This window comes from Apteryx rowi, unplaced genomic scaffold (genome assembly GCF_003343035.1).
Source record: "Apteryx rowi isolate R43461 unplaced genomic scaffold, aptRow1 scaffold_190, whole genome shotgun sequence".
Lineage (NCBI taxonomy): Eukaryota > Metazoa > Chordata > Aves > Apterygiformes > Apterygidae > Apteryx > Apteryx rowi.
The window spans coordinates 256,001-276,682 of NW_020448197.1; the positions used below are offsets into that span (position 1 = coordinate 256,001).

At 54.8% G+C, this 20,682-nt stretch overlaps 1 protein-coding gene across 14 annotated transcripts; it reads right to left on the reverse strand.

Annotated features, from left to right (window-relative positions):
- Positions 1–1,851: 1,851 nt before the first annotated feature.
- On the reverse strand, positions 1,852–20,676 carry ZDHHC18 (zinc finger DHHC-type containing 18). 14 transcript variants are annotated; one of them, XM_026062568.1, is made up of 11 exons: positions 18,967–19,637; positions 17,357–17,517; positions 13,661–13,810; positions 12,118–12,255; positions 11,523–11,571; positions 10,794–10,896; positions 9,133–9,242; positions 7,257–7,356; positions 4,165–4,511; positions 3,395–4,015; positions 2,689–2,767 (listed from the first exon to the last, which is right to left on the reverse strand). In XM_026062568.1, the coding sequence occupies exons 1-9, from the start codon at positions 19,059–19,061 to the stop codon at positions 4,269–4,271; spliced, it is 1,149 nt and encodes a 382-aa protein (XP_025918353.1). In that variant the 5' UTR covers positions 19,062–19,637; the 3' UTR covers positions 2,689–2,767; positions 3,395–4,015; positions 4,165–4,268. The 14 variants fall into 14 exon arrangements, with proteins under 14 accessions (XP_025918355.1, XP_025918351.1, XP_025918350.1 ...); XM_026062570.1 differs by lacking the exons at positions 3,395–4,015; positions 4,165–4,511; positions 18,967–19,637 and adding exons at positions 15,913–16,207; positions 16,331–16,433 and having other exon boundaries at positions 1,852–2,767; positions 17,357–17,446; XM_026062575.1 differs by lacking the exons at positions 3,395–4,015; positions 4,165–4,511; positions 18,967–19,637 and adding exons at positions 4,046–4,137; positions 20,541–20,676 and having other exon boundaries at positions 2,688–2,767.
- Between the last annotated feature and the right edge of the window lie 6 nt (positions 20,677–20,682).

The window sequence follows — 20,682 nt, forward strand, 5'->3', positions numbered from 1 at the left end:
CAAAAGGCCATTGAAGAGCTTTTATTTTTCCTTTCCTTTCCTTTCCTTTCCTTTCCTTTCCTTTCCTTTCCTTTCCTTTCCTTTCCTTTCCTTTCCTTTCCTTTCCTTTCCTTTTTTTCTTTTTCTCTTTTTCTTTTTCTTTTCTTTTTCTTTTTCTTTTTCTTTTTCTTTTTCTCTTTTTCTTTTTCTTTCTTTTTCTTTTTTTTTTTAAACCAAGCCTGGCTGTCGGTGCTCGGCCGCCCCTGGAAACGCGCGGCCCAGATTAGGATCTGCGCTTCGCATTACACCGCAGTTTCGCTCTCGGCCTGATTAAGCCTGTTCCCACACGCAGGGCGCTGGCTGCCGCTCGCCGCTGCTGGCAGGACGCTCCGCGGCGGCCAACGCCGGGCGGCGGAGCCGGCTTTCATCGGCGGCGCTATCGGCTGCCGTGCGGGAGCCGTGCGGGAAGGGCAGGGTGGGGCGGGCGCGCGGCGGGGCGCCGGGCCAAGGCGAGGTGTTTCAGCAGCGTCACTCGCTGCGTGACTCATCCCTGCCAGCGTCCCCCCCCCCCCGCGCCGCCCCGGCCCGGTGAGACCCCGGCTGCTCGGCTCCCGCTGCATCCATCCCTCCGGCAGCGAGACCACCCGCTCCCTTCCCACCGCTGCCTTTCCCGCTGGGGCAAGGGGGATTCGGGACCTCTCCGCCCGGATAAGTCTCCGGGCACCCGGAGAAGGCGGCTGGGCCTTGCCGTATTCCTGCCTGCCGGAGGGGTCCAACACCCTCCCGGCGGCTCCAGCCCGCCCTTCCCGCTGCTTTTTCCAGCTGCTCACCAGAGGAGCGCCACGTGCGGAGCCTCGGCGGGCAATTAGGGATCCTGCCCCAGCTCAGCGTAATCTGCCGCGGGAGTAGATTACACGGCGCTAAACCGCGCGGAGGCACTTTGGGAAAGCAGGAGGCAATTTGGCTTTAAGCGAGCGTGTTTCCCGCCCGCCTGCTGGGGGACGTGCTCCGGAGGGGACGGCAGGCGCGGGGCTCGCCGGAGCCTCGAGCATGGAGCTGCCGCACTCCGAAAACGCGCGAGACCCGTGGAAACCCCGGGAGAACAGCTCTGCTGCTCTGCGAGGAAGTGCAAAACGCTCCCGCGCAGGGGATGGGGGGAACACTTAGCCCGGCTCTTTATCCATGCCGGGCGGCTCTGCCCCGACCGGGACCTCTCCGCCAGGGCCAGCCGAGAGGAGACCCCCGGGGCCCCCCCGGCGCAGCTGGCCGGTACAAGGCATTCGAGGGCTCGGCCACAGCTCAGGTGTCTCCCATTAGCCCCTGCCAACAGGGCTGAACCGCTGCCAAACTGGGCTGGAATTGGCTAAGAGGCTGCAAAAACATTCTGCTCTACCGGTTTCATGAAAGCAAGAGGCTGGGCCACGGGAAGAGCCCGGATCCGTGTGTCCCACTAAGGCAAAGGCTGCAGGGCCGGCTCAGCTACAGTATCAGCGCGCTGAGCTCACCCCGGAAAGCACCTCCGAGCGTCCCGACCGCGGGAGAGCGCGGGACACTGCACGTCTCCGCGCTGCTCCGGGCAAGCTGGGGCCAGGCTCCGAGCCTCCTTCTCCCTGCGCCCCTTCCCCCTTCGCAGGGGGATGCAAAGCTAAGGAAGGCCGAGACTTCCCTTAAGGCCACAGCTAGGGCCGAAGCCGAGTTTAGGGAGTTCTTGGCTCCCGGCCCTGGGCCGCCGCAGCCCGAGGCGGAGGCAGGCAAAGCCTCTCCGGCTCCGCGGGGCTCGGCTCCCCCACCCTGCGCGGGGCGAGCGTGCACGGGCACGAGCCGCGGGGAGGAACTCCCCTGCCCTGCTAAAGCAGAAGCCAGACGCTGGCGTACAGTAAATAGGAGAAACTTTATTTTTGTTACAAAAGTAAGAGGCAAAAATAGATTGCAAATCCTACTGGACTCTAAGCTGTGCTGGCGGGTTAAGTCCAGCCGTGCTGCAGCTGGAGAACCGGGTGCGTTTGCGGCCGGAGGACCCAGCCTCCGCTGCGTCCTTCCAGCGACGCCGCCTGCGCAGCGGGGAAAGGGCAGAGCCTACACCGAGACGACCAGTCAAGCTGCTACGGGGCTCCAACCCCTTCGCCCTAAAACTAGAGCTGCGCTAAGACAAAACGGAAAACACAGAGCTCGCTGGAAAGTGTTTCGGAGGGTAAACTCTCAACACGCGCTAACTGCCTTGGAGAGAGGAGTCCTGCGGGCGCATGGACGCGGCGGAAGCGGCTCCGACGGGCTCTCCGAAGGGCAGCGGCTGCGTAACGGGCCGCGGCCTCGGCCGTAGACGCGCTTGCATGAAGCCGCTGGTTTTGAAAGCCCGCTCGAATACGAGCCGGTATCTTCCAGGATGTGCTGGCGGGGAGACGCCTTCGCTGCGGAGCAAGGCTAGTCACGGGGGCCACCTAGGGCCTCGGCTCAGCTGCACCAGTCTCTCCCGTTGCAGGAGACGGCAGGAGCCCCGCTTATTGCACTCGGAAGGGATGACTATGGCTTTAAGCTTTGAAGCCGTGGGACGGCCGCCGGGGCCCCCGGCGGGGCCTTCGGAAAGGCTTTTCCTTGTGCACGGCAGCGTCGGCCCCCGTCCCGCGGTGGGAGGGAGGGGGGCAGGCGCGGAGCCCTGGCGAGCGGAGGCACACGTGGTGGTGATGGCTGTCGTTCCGGCGATTGTCCGTGGCGTCTCGGCTTCCCTTGGGGCGCTCCAAGAGAGGCAGAGGGCTGCAGTCCGCAAGAGCTCTTTAGCGCCCTGAACGTACTGGATGGCCCACGGCGCGCGGGAAAGGGAAAGGAGGAAGAGAAAGAGAGGGTTAGTGCCAGAAACACTGCAAGGAGCAGCAGCGCAAAGAGGATCATCCAGGCTCGCCAGAGGAGAGCGCAGAGTGGGATCGAATGAGCGTCGTGTTAGCGGCAGAGAGGTCTGGCAGCGGTTTATCCTACTGCCGGGACGGCTCAGCCGCGTGAGACCCTTCACAAGAGACCAAGAGGCGAGGTGTTAGCGCCCGGCACGCTATCACATCGTGCAGCAGGACTCTGCCACGCTGAGCACGACGGTCACGGCGCCGGACGGCGCACAGGGAGGCACCAGCACAACTTCCACCGCACCGACGGAGCGGCGGGCGCAGCCGCGAGACAGCCGGCGGGTGACCACCGCCTCGGCATCAAGGTCCAGAAATGCAGCCTGCTCTGCAGACCACGTTGCGACGGCAGCGACAAGATACGAGCAGGGAGGAAGGTCCGTCTGCTGGGCGGGAGAGCGGCCCGGTTCCAGCAGACACGAGCTCAGGACGCGTTGCACGGATGGAGGGAGAAGGCAGGGAAGCGAGCGTGCCAGGGATGGGATCGAAGCAACGCTAATTCGCAGTGCGCTTCGAAAGGAACTTACCTCCGTTGTGGGCACGTCGAAGGACAAACCTTGGGTTAGAGAACAAAACTGAGGCGCAGGGGGAAGGAGGGGAGGGATCGCCTGAACCACGGAGCGCACCAGCGGCAGAGCTGGGATTAGAAATCTGTTCCAGGCTCCCAGGCCTCCGTTCGCTGTAACCACCAAATCTCTGCATCAGCTGGGGGCTCCCTGCAGCACCACGGCTCGACCGAGTGCAAACCACGGCTGCAATCCAGCCAGCAAGCAGCTGCCGCCCCGGGCTCGACAAACCCGCCGCCCTGAGCCCCGCGGCTTCCTCCAGGCTGACCCGCCGCCGCCTCCTTCTCCGGACGCCGCCACGCGCACCACCTCCATTCACGCGAGCCCCTCGGCTCCGTCCCACGGCAGGCCCCGGCGCAAAGCGGGGAGAAACCGTCCCTCTCTTCTCTCCAAGGCTGCGGGCAACCCTTGTAGCACGCAGCCCCGCGCCGCGACGGCGAGCGGGACCCACCACCCCCCGCGACAGCGGGATGCCCGTGGGGGTGTCGGCACACACAGACGTCTACACGACTGGCGGGTGATGGGCTCCGCGGACAGAGCTGGTCATGCAGTGGAGATGAGATGGGTCGCTGGAGCGGATGACTGGGGGAGGAGAAGAAAGCGCCATCTTACCGGCTAACCCTCAGAAAGCAGGGCTAACATCCAAGGAGGGGTATATCCCGTCAGGCTGTGCAGGAAATGGCAAAGTCCTGGCAGGCATCCTCCTGGGGAAGACACCAGAGATTACGCACCTCAACGTCTGCCGGTATGGACAGGGTGGGCTGGGTGAGACGGGGAGACCTCCGATTCTGGCACAGCACCGGACCGGGCAAGCGTCCGGGTGGGAAAAGGACGCTCAGCTGACGACTTCTGCAGGACAGTGCAATCGGAGCTGTGCCAGCTCCAGCAGCTGCAGGATGAAACCCTGTCCAGCCTGGAGATGCGGGCCAGAAGAAAAAACTCTTGGCTCTAGCAAGAGCTGTGGCACCACAAATTGCTGCTGGGCTCTGCTGCTAAGTGTCCCCTGTGGGCCCATCCTGCAGGAAGTCACAAGAGCTTCCAGGAGAGGTCGGTGACTAACGAGCAATCCAACTGCCACCTGACTGAGATGTTAAAAACAGACACCTGCCCTCTTCCATCTTAAAGGAACAAATAAAAAAAAAAATCCAAGCAATTAACTCTTTAAAAATATAATTTTATTATGTCGAGTAACAAAAGAAACCGGTTTAAATAAAAGCAGGAAGGCGTCTGGCCCCCCCGTAGCACCCCCACATTGCTCTCCCCAGCCTCGGGCATTCTCGGCTCCTCGCTGCCCGAGCGCCGGCCCCTCTCCACGCAGCTTGGCCCTCCTGCCCCGTCCCCAAGCCTGCCGCTAGAAGGCAGCGTTGAGGCTCCTTGAGGATGGGGACAAACCCCTTTGGGGACATCGAGGCAGGAGAAGCAGGGACTTTATGGCACAGTAGCCAGCTCACTTCCTCTCCAGATGCAAGACTGGCTTTTACGCTGTCACACTAAGGTGGCCTGGCCGGTGACCCGGGGCAGGAGATGGCACAAAACGCGGGGCCAGGGCTCGCTGGGTCCAGCTGGCAGAGTGGCACCGGGAGCTTCTCCGAGCAGCGAGGGCCATCTGCCGGGATCCGGTAGAAGTTCAGCAGCTGCCGCCCTCTCACCGTGGCTTCCTGGCAAGAGGCCGGCCAGGCTCCGGGGTGCCACCACCACCCCGGGGTGCCTGCACGGAGAGCGCGGGCTCGCAGCACGCAGCGAACCCCAACGGCTGGTGGAAACCCTTTGACTTTGGCCTGGCCACCAGGAGGAAAGCGGGCGGACGTCAGCACGTCACGCCGGGGTCGCCCTGCCCTCTCCCGGCAGCGGGAAGCTGTCGAGCCGCAGCTCCGGCTCTTCGCAGAGGGGAAGGCAGAGCTAGCGGTCACAGCAAACTAATGCCAAGATCTCCGCGCAGCAAGGCAGAAACACAAGGCAAGAGGAACCTTTCCCGGGTGCGAGAAGCAAAATGTTAATCCACTCTGAAAGGAAAAGCAGCCCAGGAACTTGCTTTTCCACATCCCATCCCCAGAGAGGCAGGGGAAGGCAGCAAAGGGGCTCTTTGATGTCAGGACTGGGGGTGTCTGCAACATCCCACAACCGACAACCAAACCGGGTTGCAAAGAGTGCCGGAGTCCTGGGAGGGAGCTCCGAGAGCCGAGCGGCGGTCTCGCCGCACGAGGCTGCCGCCCCACGGTCCCCCCCAGCCCACCCCGAAGCAGCGCCGACAGCCTCGCTCCCCTCCGCCTGCGCTAGCTCCCCGCTGCCCGCGGGCCGGCTCCGTCATTCACAGTGTGTAAAGCACAACGCTGGCTAATTCAGGGGGGACAGGCTGCCCCCCGAGATGCGCCGACTCGGCCTGAGGTTAAAATCTATGCGTCTGACCCACGGAAACCTAACCGGGTAGCTTGACACAAAACACTGCAAGTCTCTGCCCTGCTGCTAACATGCACAGCACTATCTACACCGAATATAAAACGTTCTACATAGAAAAAAAATCTACAAATTTGTGCAAAAATATCCAGCAGCTTTTAATAACGCGATTCAAGTATTGCTAACAAGGTCTGTGACTCTCCTCTACGCACGCTCCAGTGTTAGCACCCCGCCGAGCAGGCTGCCCAGCCCGGCTCTCCCGGCTGCCTCTGCGGGCGCGGAGGGCTGCTCGTGACGTGCCGAGACACACACAGGAACCGTTCCTGAGGTGCTGTGGACAGTCCTGCTCCAGTCTGCCGGCCAGAAACCCAAACCAAGAGCACGACGTGAGGTTATCAGAGACCAGCACCCACTCACTGCTTCCTCTGTGTAACTCCAGCTAGGAAGGATGCGACCCTCAGGAATTCGCCTACTCTTCTATTGCCTTTAAGTGTCCTACAGACAGGACCCAGCCAGGCTTTCCTGGCAAGCTGAGGTCAAATCCTACAACTGTCCCTTTCCAAGCAGCATCTCACCGTGAGAGCTGCAGAACACTCTGTGTTTTTCCTTTTCCCCATGAAGATGAGGTTCTTCCTAACTTGTGTCCTTGCTGCAAAACATGCTCCTACTGGCTGAAAGAGCCAAAACACTCAGAGCTCTTCAGTACTCCCTCAGCAACCAGCCAGTAAACAGGATCAATCAGCAGCTGGGACATCTAGCCAGCTTCCGCATCTGCTGGGAGACAGGGAGCCCTCCCAGGAAAACAGCCACAACTTATTAAGGCACAACAGCTTCCAGAAAAAAAAGCTGCTCCTGCAGCAGACCAAGACCCAACCATTAAAACAGAGAACCCCTCCATATTGGCACAGAGGAGGAGGCGGCATTCATGGAGATATCAGGGATACCAGGGAACTTCCACCTCTGTCATCCCAGAAGATGAGGCTTGACAGTACAGCACGGGGCACGAACCGTTTGCCAGTGCCCACCTCCCCTCCTTGGCCCACCTCATTATTCCTTGCAGTAAACACAGCGACTCCCTGGAGCAGACGCTCCAGGCTCAGAGGTCTGGTGGCTTTCCAGACCTATTTGCTTCCCAGGTGCAGTGAGGACCCCCTGCTTTCTGCTCGAGTCTGAGGGTCTTGCATGCTGTTTTGCTCTATCACTCGAAAGTCCAGGCAGGCCACATCACAGTGAGACAAATAAACAAAAATAATAAATAAATAAAAAAAAGGCAACGTATGGCTCCACTGAGTCTTTGGCAGCTCTGCGTCACAGGGCTGTCCCGCCTGAGGCCAGGGAGATGGTAAGAGGGGAAAGTACTGGCTGGAGTGAGGTGCAGGCACAACAGGCACTGGGCTACGTCACAGCACCACTAGGGAATGCCTCCTACCATGCTGGTGTCAGTTTTGGCTCCAAAGGAAGGGATTTCATTCTTAGGACTGGATGGGGTCCCGACATCTGGCTGAATAAATCCTCTTCTGTCTATCAAACTGGAAAACAAAAGGGAAAGGGTGTAAAGGGAGAGGAGTTACAACTCTCAGGAAATGAAGACAAACAAAGACACAGAAATGAAGCTACACACCAGCTAAATCAACCAGTTTCTACAGAAAGAGATACCTGGCACAAAACAGGGCATTTAAAGCTTGGACAAGGGGAAGAAGGGGCAAGTCTGGTAGTGAAAATTCCCTTCTCCCAGTCTCATGAGGGCAGCCAGGTGAAGGAGTAGAAAACAGACTGCACTCAGTATAGTATCTTGGTTTGCTCAGCCACCCCAAGCAAGCGCCCCATCCTAGCACTGAGTTTTAAAGCAGAAGGTCTTGATCCATTCGGTGTCAAGCAAATGTGCAGAGAAGCTGCTGTCTCAGCTGGCCTGGGCAGCTAAATCAACTCTGCCCACAACATCAGAACCCTCCTGACATCCAGACGCCCCCACCACAAGGATGGGAGCTCACATGCCGCAGCGGTTCAGAGATGGGTCTCCTTGCAGGAGCAGCTAACCAAAGCATCAGCAGGAGCGGTTTGGACAACACAGCTTCCTGTCCATTAGACAAACCACAAACATATCACACAAGCCACCACACAGTCTTTAGTCAGTAAAAGCTTTGGGTCACCACAAACCCAAATGGGAACTGGCGAAAGGACTTTACAGCAGGAAAACAACATAAACAAGAAAAGGCTTGGAGTAAATTGCTACTCTCCTGCCACACAGCTCAGCTCTCTCAATCTGCAGACTTATTACTGAATGGCAGCAGTGGCATTTCAGCACTTCTGGACCAACCAAGAGCTTGGGGGTACTTCAGAGAGCAGGGCAGGACACGAATGGAGATCACACGGACGCTAGCTACGTGGCCTTACTTGAAACCTCAGACACCTTCCCCTGCTGTTCCATTATACTGAATTAGCACCTCTGGGATGCTCTGTGTAAAGCCGGACTGGGTCCCAGCAAACAAAATATTGTCTCAAAGACACCTGCACGCTGTAAGACAGGCTGAGAGCTCCAAGTCAGAGTGCAGGTCCTCAACCCCAGCAGCCAAGTGCAAGAAGACTCCAGCTGAACTCTGCCCAATTGCACCCTCTTGTGACAAAGTGGTGATAATTCTACACTGCTGATGGGACTGAAGAAGGAAAAGCAGCCTGGAGGTGCCCATGCTCCAGGCCCAAAGCTTTATTTCAGTACACTTGGAGGGAAGTGCCTGCCTTCGTCTCTGTTTTAATAGTCGTTCTGGTTAACCCACAGGTAAGAGAATTTGGTAGGATGCTATTAAGCAGTTCAGGCAATCTGAGTGTTGCTTAAGGACCAGGGTCTCCACGCTGCCTGGTGCGGATCCCTGCTGACTGCTTGCCAAGAGTTACAGCCCGATGCTCAATCCTTGCACTACAGGAGGAAAAGTATGTGCTAGCCACATACTGCCACAACTGGTGTTTGCCATCTGCCAGCAAGGCCTTTGGTGCCGTTACTGCCCCCTTATTAAACCACAGGATGCCTAAGCTGCAAGCTCCGCAAAACAATTACAAGTGACCTGAACTCAGCAAGTTCAAACACAGAAGAAGCAAGTTAAATCTACTTTTACATTTCTCCAGTCTTTCTCTGCAGAGACCGGGAAACTGTTTCCCCATCTTCATGGATGGGGGATGTTCAGCATCATGGGAATAGATGTGTTTGGCTGACACAACCTCTTGCAAATCATAATAAACCTGTGCTTTCTGGGGCCCCTCTCACAGGGCAGGATGCACTTCCCAATGCAGTGGAGGTCAAAAGCTCTTACCTGGGATGGAATGGTCCACACAGCACTGCACAGCAGTTTGTGAGGATACTTTTATGGCTGTAAGGATTGGCAAACTCTGAGCCCCTCTTATTTGACCAGGACCCTTTGATCTGAAAGGGAAAGGATAGGTGCAGATTAAGATGGGAAAGATGTGATAAGAGATAATTACATGATAACAGAGTCAGTTCGAATCCTTGCTCAGGAGGCAAAAAGCTTCTGCCTTGCTACAAATAACCTCCTCCTCTTTGCTTTAGCAAGCAGGACAGCTGCAGAAAGGCAGCCAGAGGAGAGAGCAATATGTTCTCCTGCCTTTGCCAAGGTTCAACCTTGCGGCTACAAAGCTCCGAAGCTGTGCCCTCCTCATGCTTCATGGCAACTTGTTAGTGCCATTGCCTTCAACTCCAGCCTCCTCTTCCCTCATTTTCTACCAGGCTGAAAGCTCATCGAAGCAGGGCTCCTAGCTAACGGTACGGTACCTCGTGTGCTCCTCAGGCTAAACAAACAGCAAGGGGATTCCCAGGCCATTCTGCTAACGCAAGGAAACAATGTCATCTGCCCACACCCTGAGCAGCTGTCACCGGGACTCTGATTTCGAAACCCCAGTCAAGTCAACCATAGGCACACAAGAGTGGGCAGATGCTATACCTGGCCTCAAGCCCCTGGCTGAAGCGAACCATCTACCACCACGTTTCCTCTTTTTGTTTTTACTTCCTCTCCCCAGGTGCAGCCCAAGTCTGGCAATGTGGGCAGTGCAACCAGAGAAGCAACGGGCCACGTGCTCTGGACTCGGCGCCTCGGAGTGCTCAGCACCACGGTGCAACCTTCATTAGCTTCACTTACACGACCTTGCACAGTTCTGCCAATACTTCTAAACAAAACCGAGGAGGAGGGAAAAAAATGCAGACATTTCTTCTGTAGTGATGGAAGCTTCCAGCAAGCATTACAGGTATCTGTGGCCAGAAGGGTGAATTTTGAGTCCTTCCAAGGATCAGATAGATCCTGCTTTTCCATACAGTCTGCCTTGCTCAGGGTACTCATTTGGCCCTTCGAATCTGCACGCACCACGGTCTTTAAGGCAAATATCTTTAGAAGCCATCTGTACATTATTTGCCTATTACCCTTGAGGAACTGACAGAGACAGAGGGACTTGCCCAGGGTCTCACAGGAAATCTGTGGTTACGCAGGATGCTGAATTAAGATCACCCATGTCCCAAGCTAAAACCCAAACCTCTGGGGGCAGCCTTCCTTTTTGAAATCTCAGAACTCCAAATTTTAAACAAGGCCACATACAGACCAGAAAAAAAAAAAAGAAAAAAAAAAGGCACGTGACCTTTCAAACATCTCAGCTAGTTACTTCCTAGCCTGACACTGCCAAGTAACACGTGCTGCCCTCCCAACACGACGCCCTGCTGCCGTGTGCTGTTTTCTCCCCACTCAGCTATCTGAACTAGAGCCTAAATGCCTTGGGCACGGGCTGTTTGCTTTGCCATGAATTACCACAGGTAATGCAGACAGAACGCTTTACCCAACACCCCGCACCAAGGCACCCAGTCGAGGACTCCCTGAAAATCCCACCTCTGCTTAGAAAGTAGCAGGGCTGGCAGCCCCACTAACACCTTTCAGGGCCTGTCCTGTGAAAGCACAAGCATCTAGGTACTTACATCTTCGTTCGTTGTCAAGTTGGAGGCGACTAAATAAGTGTGAAAACCTGAGAGGCCCAAAATAGACCAGACTGAGAAAAAACAAATCACCAGCTCCAGCACAGTGAAAAAAGGTAGTCAAGGAAATCTCAGGGAACAAAATCTTCCCACAGGGAGAGGCAAAGGGCTGTTTTGGGAGGTACTCATGGTGAAGACCACATGCACAGGGCCTTGAAAGCACCCTGGCTTCTGAGGGGTTGGCCAAGAAGCCCACACAACACAGGTACATGCCCACCCCTTCTTCTAGGGAAAAGACTCCCCCACTCCCAGCAAGGAGAGAGCATTTCAGCCACGAAGGCAGGTAAGCTGCTGCCTTCCCATTCCCTGTGCTGGTCTGAAGGTGTTCACCAAGGCACAACCAACTCCAGCCATTCCCCTTTCCACATAATCCTGCAAGCTGCAAAACAATTCTGCTACCAAGCCTTACTCCTGCCTCAGTGAGAAATGATAGTCCAGTTGCGGCAGTGACCTAAATATGGAACTAAAGGTCCTACCAGTTTGGTGGTGGTATCAGTGTACAAACGGAGAGATGCCTGCCTGCCCCAACCAGGTAGCTAGGGGCCTAAACTAGGTTTTGGAAAGTACATGAAGATGCCCCTTGGAAGAACTCATTGCACTTCCATGCTACACCGTTAGTGTTGCTGCATCAGGGCTTAGCAGTCTGAGCAACTGAGAGCATTAGAAGGATATCTTGCAGGCGTTGTCTTCAGAGTGGTGAGGAATCCATCTCTCTGAGAGCCTGCAAAGCAAAACGGGACAAGGAAGCACGTTCCATCAGGCAGCCTTGCATCTCCAGCCAAGCTGCTTCACTCCCGAGTACACAGCCGCCCCCCTGCAGGTCAGACGGATCTGCCTGGCTGCCCGTGAAATATATGCAGTCTGTAACTTTGCAGAAATGTCAGCGAGCAGACACAGCTCCGAGAGGTTCAAGGCTGACAGGCAAGTCATTTTCCTTGCGAGATCCACAGCAGATGCACCAAAGCCCTCCAGCCCACTGCTGCCCTAGCATCACATGTAACTCATCTGCTCTGGAGGGAATAACCTAGTCACCAAGTGTCACGATTTCTCTGCAGTAAGGTTCGGGGTGGATCTAGGGTTCCCTGCAGTCTGAGAACCAGTTTATTCAGGCAATGCTGCAGTGAAGAGCCTCGTATTAAAGCAGCAAAGACCAGACCCTTCCCCCACTCTGTCCGCTAAGAACAGTGACCCCGTGCTGCAGCAGGGCCTCGAGTCGCTTGTCTCCAGCAGCGCGGCGCTCATTGCCACTAGTAACCACAGTACTTACGCAGAGTGAGGTGGGTGACGACACAAGCAAAGATGAAGGCTGTCAGGAAGGAGAGGGAGAGGATGAAGGCATAGAAGTAGCGATAGTTGCGCTTCCCCACGCAGTTGCCCACCCAGGGGCAGTGGTGATCGAACCTCTCTGAAACAAAGGAACATGGTGAGGACTGCTGTCACCTCGCGCACAGTAACAGAGCGAACTCCGCCGAACCTCCGCGAATCCGGGGGCTGCAAACTGAGCTTCCACCCGCCACACTTTAAGATCAGAACCTCTTAGCAGCAGTACATTAGCATAAGGTTTCAACAAAGCACTGCAGCCTGCTCACATGCCCTTTTAAAACATTAAAGGCCAAACCTTTCCTCTCTCCAAACCCCACATAAATACAAACCTTGCAACCGGTAGCATCTACCATTACTAAAACTGAAAGAAAGCAGGGAAAGTGCAGATGTTTTTCCACTATCTGGCAGCAGTGGGTGTGTGCACTCAGCACCGCTGCTCCCCTTCTGCGCATCAGTCCCCCCTCCACCTTCTTCCGAGCAGAAAATAATTTTCAAAGTTGTGAAGATACGCCTCTAAAACCACAGAAACTGCCTGGAACCCAGAGCAGGTGCAATACATCTGGAAACACTCCTAGCTGTCTTCTAACGAAAGGGTTGTATTCAAAACTAACAGAACTGCTGTAACTGTAGCGTAGGGGCGACTAATGCAAGTAAAATTCATCCAATACAAAGCAGGAACATGCCTGTTCCTCCAGAAGGCTCCCCTCCAAACGCTGCCCCAGCCACGGCTGCTTTCCAGCGAGCCATTCTAGTGTAAGGAGGAGTCAGAACATCCACAACTATCCCCAAACACATGGCACTCAGCAGCTCGCAGACTTTTCTTAACCAGAGTCCTTGGGGTCCTGCAACACTCTCGGGTCAGTCATCCCATCCGTTCCTCAAGGTGCCCCTGCAGACAGCGTAATGCACAGCCTCCGGTTGCACGCGGCGCACGACCAGGAGCCTCCCCATGAGGACCGAACTCTCTGGACGTGCCACTCAACCACGTGCCACCCTCCTGCCAGTTCAAGCTGCTCCTGCACAGCCAGACTGAGCGGGGAACCTCACGTCATCCTCACGTTTCCTGCCCCGCTCATCCCCCTGCGCCTGCCTAGGGCCTGGTTGTGCGGAGCTATCAGAGGCTTTTCTTCACATCTCCATTCTCTCCTGTTCCTCCTGTCCCACCAGAACCTCAGAGCACGGCAGGAGACAGTGCCCGTGGCACTGTTTGACCGCTCTGTGTCTGGGGAAGGCTTTAATCACCCCTCATGATACAGTCCTCCCAGAACCACAGAAAGAGAAGGTGCAGAGAACTGGATGTGGTGTCCCCCAGCCCAAAACCACTGTGCTGGCGTTGCTGTCATTTTAAACAGGAAGAAGAAAGACGACTTAGTATCTCACTTCATAATCCTTTAAAAGGAGCAAAAGCAACCTGCCCAGGAATCTAAAATACTCCCCTGCTCCTCTCCCACAAGAGGCATCAGCACGTTCCCAGCCTCTGGACTCACCGACACAGTTGTCGCAGACACTGCAGTGAGAGGTTCGTGGCGGGCGGAACATTTTGCAGGTGTAGCAGTACTTTAGTTTCACCACGTACTTGTTTATGACCACTTCCATCGTGCGGGCTGGTGGGCGATAGGTAGAGGTACCCATGTTATCTACGAGGGGAAGGAGGGACAGTCAAAGTGGTGCAGGTGAAACCCAACCTACCACATGTTCCAGGCAAAGCTCCCACATCAGGCCAAGCGGCTTCCTGGCAGGATAAGGGATGGCACGTGCTTGCCTGCTCTCAGCATTTCAATGCTGAGCTGAGAGGCAGTTCAGCCTACGGGATTTGTTTCCGAGTGGGCAGCCAGGAACTCCAGTCAGCTCCTCACAGCATTGTTTACGTTCCCTTCGCTGTCTGTTCAATGGAAACGCTGCTGGGATGCCAAGAGGAAATAATATCTGCCCAACGCTTTGAAAACATAAAGCAATATATAAATAGCGAGCATAAAAGCAGCAGTGTTAACGTGCCCGGTAACACCAACTCATCTCTGCACGCCTAACAGATCACAACAAAAGGAGGCACATGATCTGTTAATGCACGTGCGGCTCCTCCTCTACTGTATGCACAGCATCAAAGTTACAGAGATCAGGAAAACATCACGTCAGGGTAAGCTCAGCAAAAGCATCGCCAGCCACCGCCAGCACACAGCTCTCCAACCTGTAGCTGAAGCCAGCAGTGCAGCCACGCTCAAGAGACTCATTTTCGTGATAAAAGGGGAGGATGCAGGCAGGTCTCAAGTGCTCCAGACAGATTTCATTGAAATTTGACACACGTACATTAATAGCACAAGGGCAGCTATTCTCCTCCAGGTTGAAACTGAAGAATTTTTAAGGACACTACAAGTTGCATTTGGATATACTAGCATTTGACTATTAATTTGGGACTGACAGCTGCAGACTCTTTCCGATCAGCAAGAGTGTGAGCTGGGAAACCTCTGTATCATGTTTGTAGTTCTGGGGGTTATTTCATAATTTATTTAACTCACTCTTAAAAGAACATCTTTCCAGCTTTGAGGAAGTCTTTGAAAATAGAGATTTACCAGTGAGTGGGTTAAGAAGAAAATGAATGGATTATATTAACAGTAACAACCGGCACAACCAGCGCTTCTGCAGCCAGCTAACAGCTTTAGGCACTTTTAAATAGAAACATGGATAACCACTCTGAGGATATTTTAAAACTAGCTGTATGGGCAGACACAGAATTATGGCCTTGCAACCATCTTCAGTGGGGACAGGTTCAAGTTGTCTCACGTTAGCTTTGCTAAAGCATTTGTTACCAAGGACAACATCAAAGCAGTCCACAGATCCTGAATGCAGACACTTGCTTGGCTACCACAAAGCCAGCGTGACATAGCAGTTTTTAGATGGGGACAAATATTAGCATACTGTTAGAAACCATTAATAAAGGAGACCTTGAGGCACGGCAGGCTAAATGGCAAATCACAACCTGAAAAAACATTCATTTCTAAATTAATTATCCTAAGTCCTAGCCACCGATATTTTGCAGGAAAACTTACAGGGTAAGATCCCGCCTAGTTTGGACAACATTCAAAGTAATTAACACGCGGTAACAGAAGGGCATAGGCGCTCTCACTCTAGTCTTTCTTTCGGCAAAAGAGAGAAGCAGAGCAGCTAGGCAGCCTTCTCGGCACCGAATCTGCAAGCCTGTCCTCCGGATCAGACTCTTTTCTGAGAGGCACAAACAGGGTGTGGGTGGTTAACAGCAGCGGCAGTTGCTGAGTTGAGTCTTCTGCTGTCACCACATTCACCTGTCACAGGGCATCCTTCAGGAAGGATGGGATTTTCAAAGACTTTCAGAGAAGTCAAGAGGAGCCCAGATAAAATTCCATAAAAGCCAGGCACAGAAACGGTTACTTAGAACTCCAAGCTGAATCTGTTTCACGCACATACGCACCGATTTCATGGTATTGGTCAGTACTATGCAAAACTACAGACAAGCAAAACCGCAGCCCAGGCTGTCCTGGAACAGGACACCTACTCGCCCCAGCCGAGCCTTGGTGCCTTCACCTGGAGACCTATTTAGCGCTGCTATAACTGCATTCACACAAACAGAATGAAACGCTTGTCTAGAAACGCAAGGACATGGGGGCTAAACACAGCATACAGCCTTTTTCCCTTATAAGGCTTAAGCTTTTGAGCTCACCCCTCCCTGTCTGCAGCATAACATAAGTAGAGATTTGTTGTGGTTTACCAGAAGCAGCTCTGAAATCCACTAAAACCAGCAGGAGTCTCCACGAGGGGTGGTGCCAGCCCCCCGCGCGCTCGCAGCTACCATACAGATTACATGCTCAGCTCCTTCTCACGTCAGTCGTCACAAAAAAACCCAGCATCAGTCATCTCCCCCCTCCGCTCCAGACACATCAGCCAGGAATCCGGCAGGGTGCTTCAAGGCTACAAGTCCACGGTCCCTCTACTTCACCATTTCTCCCGTAAAGTCAGTCCTGCTCTCTGCTCCCCTGCTTCATGGTCCTGCCACCTTCCCTGTGCTGACAGTAGCGAGAAACACTATGTCAGTGTTTGTCCAGGCAAATTCCCTGCTCCTGCTCCCTGGGCGACCACCCAAACACCAGCGCAAGGCAGGCAGCAAGAACAGTCGAAGATAAGATTACCCATTCAGCAGCAGACCACACTCAAAATGGATTCAGCTGACCGCAGAACCATTCTCAGGGTGGAAACAGTCTTTTTTTCAGCACCAGCCAAGTTTAGCTGCAACTGTCTCATTAAAACAGAAAAAGAAGGCTTCATTTCTGCATGTTTTTAGAAAGACTTCTCTGACCCAGGAAGCTGACTCAAGGATCCTGTCTGTCACCTGCTGGCCAGGGAAAATTCTCCCTTCAAATTCCAGAAGACGGGGGAATAGCAACAAAAGGCCAAGCATTAATGCTTTTTATCTTCTAGGCATGCTTCTGGTTTTAGCGGTTTTATAAATATTACTTAGTTAATCCTCATTGGCTTTCCTGCTTATCAAGGTCTCTATATTACAGCCATGTTACACGGGGAAAAATGTTGAAGTAGCAATGAACTGGCTCTTCCAAGAGGAAGAAATAAAATAAAAAAATCAAGTTTTGTAGCCTGGATTGGAATTCAGTGAAAATTCACTGGAACTCAGATCATCACAAATCCCAGCACCAGATCTGAACCACTGCTCAGATCACAAAAACACTGCTTAAAAGCATGGCACAGAGTGATTCTGACTGGGGACTCTACTCCTCCAGCTGCTGGTAAACAGACTCTAATGGTATTAACGCTGAGGACACCGATACTGCCAGCTCCCCCTTGTCTGAACCCCACACGGGGCCACGGCCCAGTCAGGCCTCAGTCCCGAGGGCAGGAATAGTTATAGCCTCCAATCCCTTGCACAGGACTTTGCCTGGGAAAGCGATGGGATTAAATAGAAAAGGAAACCACCACTGCTTCTCTGCAGATCCCCTTCCTAAAGCGCAGCCTGCTGTGCTACAGGAGCTTGTCACACCTCTCATCAGGGCTCCTAAGACGCTGTAGAGCCTCCTGATCTACTGCTCCGGCCCCTTTTCCCCCCGAGATGACCGTTAAGGAGCCAAGACTCACTGAGCCTGAAATGCACCAAACACACGCGTGCACTGAAGCAAACACAGGAGAGGGAGCAGAAGTCTCACCGATCCGCTTTTCCAGGTCTGCGGCTTCACTTGGGGTGGCTCGAGGCAGGATACCTGGATCTCTGAAGCTCGTCTGGAGCAGACAGCTGATGACAAAGAAGAAGAGGACAGCTGCAATGATGGGGATGGCCAGGGTCAGGTGGCTTGCAAGGAAGGGGCAGCTGTTAAAATAAAAAATGAAAAAAAAGAAAAAAAAATCATTACAGACCATCCCTACAGCACTGCACCAAACACTATGAATTACCGTGGGGTGGTGGACTAAAACACTGCTGCTTTGCAGAGACCTCTGGAACAGTAATAGACAGCCCAGATAACATCCTGCAGCTCTGGAGTTGCGCTGGGAAGATTGGGTCTTTGAAGCAAAGACAGCAGTACGAGCTCCTATACACAGCTTCTTGGTCCTTCAGACGTCCCAGAACAGTGCTTCTAAAAGCTGTCAGCTGTCCCAAAGCCTGGTCACCTTCCACAACAGTAGCATCAAGCATATATGGAAAACGCCCTAAGTTAACAAGGGATCAAAACTGCCATGAACGCGATTGCACTTGGTCCAACACGTGAAGCTGAAAGGGAAATTGGCTTTGATTCAGCACAGCTTTGCTGTCTCCGGATGACTCGCGTGTCCTTCACAGTGCACCAGATGTTTGAGCGGGGACGCATTTCAGTACTGAAACTGCTGCGACAAGCCAGCATGCATCTAAGCAAACGATGCCCGGTCCTGGGCTCGCTGCTACTGAACAAATAGCAGTCAGACCTGAGGCCGTTTTCCTGCACGCAGGGACCACAGCAATTGCAAGCAGTGGCAGGGCAGCTCAGTTACTCACAGCACGACATGCTAAGACCTCCGAGGAACACAGCTCTTCACATAACGCAGCGCTGGAGCCCCCCTCCCATTCCTCTCTCTGCAAAGGGATTTGCTATTATAAGCACTGATAAGTAACCCGGACTCGTCGCTGGAGCCCTGATGGCCATGGGCAGTGCTAAGTCTCAATAACATAGCGAGGCAGTTCAAAAGGATTAAGCAACTTTTGTTTCAACTCCCAGGCTCAGCTGTCCAGAACAAAGCAGCCATCAAGCAACAAAACCCCTCTGGCCTGAGACCAGCTCTGCTGCCCAGCCCCTCAGTCCCCTCCTGGATGGAGGCACAGAAGGGCCTCTGAAACAAGACACATGCTTTCTTGACACCCCTTTTCTGGGAGAGTCTCTGGGCCCCTCCTTCATCCTTCAGGCAACAGAAGGAATCGCATAAAATTGTGAACTGCAGACACAGGTAAGATGTATTGCTATATATCTAGCAAACCGTAACCCATGCAACAGAAGTGCACCGCTATAATAATAACCTGGAAAGCCCCAGGGTATCTTCAACCAAGAAACAGTGACTAGGCAAGAAGGGAGGAGGAGAGCAGATGTCCTTTACTTGGCCCTGTGCAAAGCAGTTACTGTGCTATTACCATCCATTAGTTTCACATACAGCAGAGAAAGCTGTCAAAAAGTCACAGATGACACTACGAAAGGAGGTTTCGCACAGGTATCTATTACTGCCTCCCGCAGCTGCCTACCAGTTTCAGCTTGTCTGATTGCTCTTTCTCAGAACCTCTAATGTGACCAAATACCTCAATGTCTCTGACTGCAGGCTCGGGCAGCTATACTCTGGGACTCGGAAAGGTGACACGGTGATCCGAAGGCAGGTATGAATCCTCCACTTCATACAGCAGCAGGGAAAACAAGCTCCCTTCCCTCCCGAGAGGCAGAAATACAGAGACAGAACAGCAGAAGCCCTAAGAGATGTCAAGAATAACCTGAGCTCCCTCCCCAGCTCCTCTCAGGCAGTGCAGGACATAACGGGGCGTTCTGGGCTCTCCCTTCCTGCAGGGCACAGGAACAGGGAGCTTCCCTGGGCTGGCTCAGAGCCACCTTCCTGAAAGGAGAGGGAATTTGGGGAGACGCAGTTCCCCCTTCCCCAGACACCGCTGCATAAGGAAGGAAGAGCTCCAGCGCGGACCCTCAAGGTGAGGCCCTACGAGTCAGAAAGGGCTTTGCCATCCTTCAAGAGCCTCTGAGAGGAGCTCTGTTCCTACCTCCTCCACCTACCAAATGCACCGGTCTTACCGATTTTCTGGCTGCATGGACCGATTCTCTCCTTGGTAGGCTTGGAGGAGGAGAGATTGCAGGGCTATTAAGAGACAAGGAGGGCATCCCAGGGCAGGGAGCTGCTGAGGTGACTCCCTGCTTCGGTCACCGAGGATGTTAAACCTATTGACAACACCAGGCTCGGCAAACAAGATCCGGGGCTGCCTCTACCCATCCCTCCCACCCCGGCACAGAAGAAAGTCGGTGGAAGAGAGCGGAAAAGTCAGCGAGCTTCCTAGCGGCACGGAGGGGGGGGATCTGGGGTGACTCAGACCTCCCTCTCCCTAGCCAGGGGATCCCTGGGGATAAGAGGAACCAGTGCTTCCCCCCAAAGTGGGGCTGGGAGCTTTGCAGCAGGGGAGCAATTTAAGGAAAGACGGTGGGGAAAAAGGGAGCGATACCGGGACTCTTGTACTGGGGAGAGGCTCCCGCCTGCAGCTCTTCTCCCCCCCACCAATAGGCCACAGCGGGTGGGCGAGAGTGGGGACTCAGGGGGCTCAACGGAGGGGGCGGCAGTCACTCAGAGATCCCAACCTCTGGCAGAGAACGATCTGGGAAAGCGGAGAGGTGCACAGACCCCAAAGTGGGGGACAGACCCCACGAGGCTTCATCCCTGCAGGGAAGGGGGGGATGATCCCCAAAGGGGAGGAGGAGGATGAGGGCGCTGGATCTCCCTGCAGAGAGGCAGACCCCAGAGCTCCCCAAGGAGGGGGGGGCAGATCCCCGGGGGGGTCCCAGAGCCCCCTGGAAAGGGGGGACCCCACAGGGGGCGATCCTAGAGCCCTCAGCATGGGGGGTAAGCCCCCAGGGGGACCCCAGAGCCCCCAGCATGGGGGATCTGCCCCCCTTCCTTGGGGCCTGCCCCCAGGGGGTCCCCAGAGCCCCCTGGAGAGGGCAGACCCCCGGGGGGGGGTCCCAGAGCCCCCAGTATGGGGGGCAGACCCCAAGGAAGGACCCCGGAGCCCCCAGCATGGGGGGGGGGAAGGGGGGCAGCCCCCGAGCGCGGCGCAGGCCGCGGGCGCCCCCGGCCCGGCAGCGCGGGACCCGCCGCACTCACTCGAAGGCGAAGAAGAGGCCGCTGGTGGCCAGGATGAGGCCGAGCGTGAGGGCGAAGACGCCGCTGTGCCGCGCCAGCATGAGGCGGCCGCCGCAGTAGAAGCGGTTGCGGCCCGGGAACACCTCCCATTTCCGCCGGGGCC

Coding starts and splice junctions, on each gene's coding strand:
- ZDHHC18 (XM_026062565.1), bottom strand. CDS start 19,061: ATGAAGTGGAGGATTCATACCTGCCTTCGGATCACCGTGTCACCTTTC. Junction 12,256..13,660: donor TGTCTGCGACAACTGTGTCG/GTGAGTCCAGAG, acceptor CCTTTGTTTCAG/AGAGGTTCGATCACCACTGC. Junction 10,897..11,522: donor CTGAAGACAACGCCTGCAAG/ATATCCTTCTAA, acceptor ACCTTTTTTCAC/TGTGCTGGAGCTGGTGATTT.